Source organism: Octopus bimaculoides, chromosome 13 (genome assembly GCF_001194135.2).
Source record: "Octopus bimaculoides isolate UCB-OBI-ISO-001 chromosome 13, ASM119413v2, whole genome shotgun sequence".
Classification (NCBI taxonomy): domain Eukaryota; kingdom Metazoa; phylum Mollusca; class Cephalopoda; order Octopoda; family Octopodidae; genus Octopus; species Octopus bimaculoides.
The window spans coordinates 53,248,819-53,254,259 of NC_068993.1; the positions used below are offsets into that span (position 1 = coordinate 53,248,819).

At 34.9% G+C, this 5,441-nt stretch overlaps 1 protein-coding gene across 2 annotated transcripts in view; it reads left to right on the forward strand.

The window, feature by feature from the left end:
• The window catches only part of LOC106872666 (armadillo repeat-containing protein 3), a 28,870-nt gene that overhangs the window by 18,363 nt on the left and 5,066 nt on the right, over positions 1 to 5,441 (forward strand). For both annotated transcript variants that reach the window (XM_014919729.2, XM_014919731.2), the window contains exons 16-18: positions 701 to 825; positions 1,531 to 1,669; positions 3,766 to 3,837. In XM_014919729.2, the coding sequence (XP_014775215.1) occupies positions 701 to 825; positions 1,531 to 1,669; positions 3,766 to 3,837 (336 nt within the window). The remainder of the gene's footprint in view (positions 1 to 700; positions 826 to 1,530; positions 1,670 to 3,765; positions 3,838 to 5,441) is intronic.

The following is a 5,441-nucleotide window of genomic DNA, read 5'->3' on the forward strand; positions in this document are numbered from 1 at the left end:
TATATATATATATATATATATATATATGCATATATACATACGTATATGTACATACATCTATACGTATATTCTCCTAACAGCTCTTTAACTGCAAATTGGTCGATTACTTGTCTTTCAAAGAATGATATTAAGAATGTAATTACAAACAGAAGATAGAGAGAAGCTCTATTATTATTTATTTATCTATTTCATAATAGCACTCATTGGCAGGTTTCTACTGGCCCAATTACTAGTTCACTGGACTCCTGATGGCAAGAGTGACCAGGGAGTATCTGTAACTCAATGCAGAATAAATTCTCCAAGAGTCTTCATTTGTAAAGCACTGGGTATAGCATCATAATATCCACACATCATAATCACTCTCCACCATCACATGCCGCCATTTAATTTTTGGTCCCTTGTCCCCTTTGAGAGTAATTTCCATTAGTTAATGACACGTTGTCATTAATTAATAATTCAAATAGATTACAGATTATTTTCAGCTCACCAAATTATGTTAGCCTGTAATTATCTTAATGATAATAGTTTTGCATAATTATAGGTTAGCTTTATTTTAAAGTAAGTGTAGAAAGTTGATTAAAATCTGAAAAAGTTTTATTATCTATTATTTTTTTATAATATTGATAGATATTTCTGAAATATTAAAATTGTCTATATATTCTGTCAAAATAAATGTCTTATGATTTTATTTCTTTCAAAGTGGCCTAAATACACTCCAGGAGATTAATTTGAACCCGACACGTCGGAATCAATTCACCGCAATAGCTCTTGAACGTCTATTTGACAACAATCTTTCTGCAAAGTTCTCGTTTTGTGGCTACCTTGGTGAGAAAACATTTTTTCTTCTGATAACATCCTTCTAGACCAGTAGTCACAGACTCTTACAATTACTGTCCCCTTAGATTTTATCAAATATTTCAAAAGTAAAATTTAAAAGATTTTGGTTTTGTGACCCTTTCAGAAAAATACCATAACTCAAATTGTGTTGTGATTCAAAGTTTGGGAACTGCTGATCTAGAACAACAACAGTGATCTGCTACATATTTCAGTGTTGCAGTTGCTATTTATAGTTCCAAACATTTGCTTTCATTCTATAGTTTTTTGTTTTAGTTTTTGTATGCAAAGAACATATTTAGATGTAAATTCAGCACCTTATTTTTGACAAAATAATTGTATAAATATTCTAGGATAGCTATTTAAATTAAAAGTCTTTGTTTTTCTTTTCATGTTGCACTTTCATTCATACATCACCTTGTTTCTCTGTACAACAGTTTCTGGAATATTGCAATTGTCTTTCTCTATTAAAAAAAGGACAAAGATACATCGCTACACAAATGAAATATATTTTTTATGAAATTATCTACTCAGGGTGAAGAAGATGGCTGCAAATTAGTTAAGAAAATGGTGGTTAATATAATGTAACAAGGCTGTATTGTGTTCATAATCCAGACACTTAATTCACACTGCTAATTCCACTGTCTGGAAACAGTGAAAATATTTTTATTTTACTATTTAAATTTTAATCCACAGCTCCTACAAATATAATTACGGATGGCTTTTTTTATGCTGGTCGTCTGAAACTGGATGCAGAATTCAAATCCTTAGAGGAATTAAGCACTCAAAAGATGAAGGACCGCAAGTCTATCATAGTGATTAATGCGAAATTTGAGTGAGTATAAAAGAAAAAAACTATATTAATCTAACTTGAGCTAGAACAACTAACAATGATATCATTGCATAGACATCATTCTGTACCCATGGATGTTCTTTAGATATTTAGTATTATAATGTAATGTTCCATGTCTGAGATAGTTGGTGTCACTGCCACCATCATCATTACTGCCATGTTGGTGTGTTTCCATCCCCGTAACTTACTGGTTCAGCAAAAGAGTTCAATAGAATAAGTACTAGGCTTACAAAGAATAAGTCCTGGGATCAATTTTTGATTAAAGGTGGTGCTCCAGCATGGTCGCAGTCAAATGACTGAAACAAGTAAAAGAGTAAAAGAATAAAAGAATATATGCATGTGTTAAGTAGAAATCACTGAAGCATGTTTTTTACAATTGGGTTCCCTTCCAGTTACTAACCCTCAACTATTTCCAAGGAAGATAATATTTCCCCATGGTTGGACATGTTTTCAAGAAAGACTGGAAGTGAAGGTCATCATTTGTATGAATGCGATGCTTATTGTTAGCTATCATGTGATGTTGAGACAAGAAGATACAACCTCTCCACCCCACCCACATCTACCTGCTCATCTGTCTACTCATTAGTTCACTCATCTCTGTTCATTCATCTATCCATATATACATCCATATATACATGATTGGCTTATAGTAGAAGATACTTGCCCAAGGTGCCATGCAATGAGGACTGAACCTAGATCCATGTGGTTGGGAAGCAAACTTTTACCACACAGCCATACCTACACCTATATATATATATATATATATAGGCGTTAGGAAGGGCATCTAGCTGTAGAAACTCTGCCAAATCAGATTGGAGCCTGGTGTAGCCACCTGGCTCACCAGTCCCCAGTCAAATCGTCCAACCCATGCTAGCATGGAAAGTGGACATTAAACGATGATGATGATGATGATAATGATGATATATATATATATATATATGTGTGTATGTATATATATATATGTATATATATATATATGTATGTATACGTGTATATATATATGTGTATATATATATATATATATATATGTATTTATGTATGTATGTATGTATGTATATATATATATATATATATATATATATATATATATATATAGTTAATTCGAGGAAGTTAAGTCCTCATTAGGGATTATATAATCGAAGGTATTCCACAGGTTCAATCCATATCATATAATGGTAAAGTCATTTGTATATGTTTAGGATTATTGAAATTATTAATATACAGGGAAAAACAAGGAGAAGAAAATCAAGAATAAATGGATGTAATTACTGATTTATTTGCATGTTGTAGAAAGATGATGTTTTTTAAAAAGCATTACAAATAAATTGGAGGTTGAAAGCTCAAAAAAGGTAAGAAAGAACTTAAGAAGAACCTATATATATGTTTCTGTCAAAACCAATAGGCAGATAGGAGTTTCGAAACATGTTGTTTTTCCCTCTCTCTCTATATATATATAGATACACACACATAAATATACACATGTATGATGGCTTTTCTGTTCATTTTCCTCTTGAAATGTATTGGTCAACTCAAAGCTATAATAGAAAACACTTGCCCAAGATGCCAAGCAGTGGGATTCAACCCCAAAACTTCTTAATCCTGTAGTCATTTTTTGTTTCCTTTTTTTTCATGAGTGTGTGTATTGGGAGTTGGCTCTTGAACAAAATAATTGTGAAACCACAGCCAGTCATAAGTTGTTAGTGAGAATAGCTTAGTAGCATGTATCATACTTTCACTAATTGTTTTAGGTGCCTGTGTAATCATGAGAAGACATGGACACTTGGCCTCTTTACTCGTGATCCAGCAGAACATCCAGGATGTGACAGATGGAGAGAGGTAGGGAATGTGCTGGCACTCAGCTAGTACTCATTTACAGTTGAGTAGACTGGAGCTACATAAAACCAAGTACTTTGCTCAAGGACACAATGCATCATCTGGTCCCTGAATTGAACTCACAATGTCATAACCATGAGCCAAACACCCTGATCACTAGGCCACACACCTTCACAGTGTTATTTTTTTTATTGTTATGGCTTGTTTAAAATATTATCATGGATTTTTTGTTTTCCTCTCCACAGAGCTCCAGCAAAAGACGATGAAAAACAAGAAGACCTTAACAGCAGGGTCTTATTTAAATTTAAAAGAGACGGGTAAGTTGATTTTTGCATTATGACTTTTTAATGTGTTTTTCCTGTATTTGTAATAGTAGCAACATTTGGCTGCTTTTTCTTTGAGCAGATTGATTGACCAGGCTGAGGCTTCTTATTTTTTGTTACTGCTTTTGTTGTCATCAATAACAGCAACAACAATAACAATATTTAACATCTACTTTTTCATGCTTGCATGGGTCAGGCAGAATTTGTCGAGGCAGATTTTCTACAGTTAGATGCCTTTCCTATCACCAACCCTCACCTGTTTCCAAGCAAGCTAATATTTCCTCATGACCAGACATATTTTCCACACGACTGGAAATGAACAACATTGGTTGTATGATGGTGAAGCTTGTTTAAAAACCAATGTGTGTGTGTGTGTGTGTGTGTGTGCATGCATAATGGACTTCTTTCAATCTCTGCCTACCAAATTCACTCACAAGGTTTTGGTTGTCTGGGGCTGTAGCAGAAGACTCTCACCCAGTAGCTCAAAGTGCTGTGCAATGAGACTGAATCTGAAACCATATGGTTGGGAAGCAAGTTTCTTAACCACATAGCCATACCTGCATCTGTTTGGTTTAAGACTTTGTTGCTTTCATTCAATGGCTGTGAATACTGGGTGTAGAAGAGGGGCCTCTGGATGAAGATATGCAGTGTGCATGGAGATGCCTTCTCTTCCACCTTTTTTGTCACTCATTATATCCACCCCTGCATACCTCTGATCTCCATCTCTGTTGCTGTGCATCTTCTCTCTCCCTGACACTTCACATCATCTCCCTATTTTTCATCTGTCTGTGGTTTAATTATATTGTAGCTGTCCACCACACTCCTTTTATGCATTGCCAACTATCACCACCTCCTCCCTGACTGACTCTTGCTTCCCTGTTCCTTTCCTCAGACTAAGATTTACCGTTGATTACTCCTCCACCTGTGTTCACCATTCACTGATTTCACCTCTGTCCAGATTGCTAGCTGTCTATCACTCTCCTTTCACACTTTCATGAACCTACCCAACCATCTTTGATTCTCTGTCTCTATTTACTCTTGATCAACCGTCTTGCACTGTGAGGATATGTCCTGACACCTCATCTCTACCATTCTTGCTTCCTTTAATCCTGGGGTGGCAATGTATCTCCCCTACAACGAAATACCTGTTCTTGTGTGTCTATCGTACTTGAGCCTCTCAACACTTGGCACAAAGCCACATTCCCACTCTGTCAAAGGTTCTTGTCTTGCAAGTTGACCAATGATATTACAAATGCTGGTACCATGGAAAAGTACCCAGTATATTCTGTGAAGTGGTTGGTGTTAGGAAGAGCATCCAACTATAGAACTCCTGACAAGGAAAACACTGGAGCTCAATGTAATCCTTTGACTCTTCAAAGTGTGTTTAACCATCCAACCCATGCTAATATGGAATACAGATACCAAATGAATATACTGCTGCTGATGATGATAATGAACTTCATCATTATTGATAATGAACTTCATCATTATTGATAATGAACTTCATCATTATTGATAATGAACTTCATCATTATTGATAATGAACTTCATCATTATTGATAATGAACTTCATCATTATTGATAATGAACTTCATCAT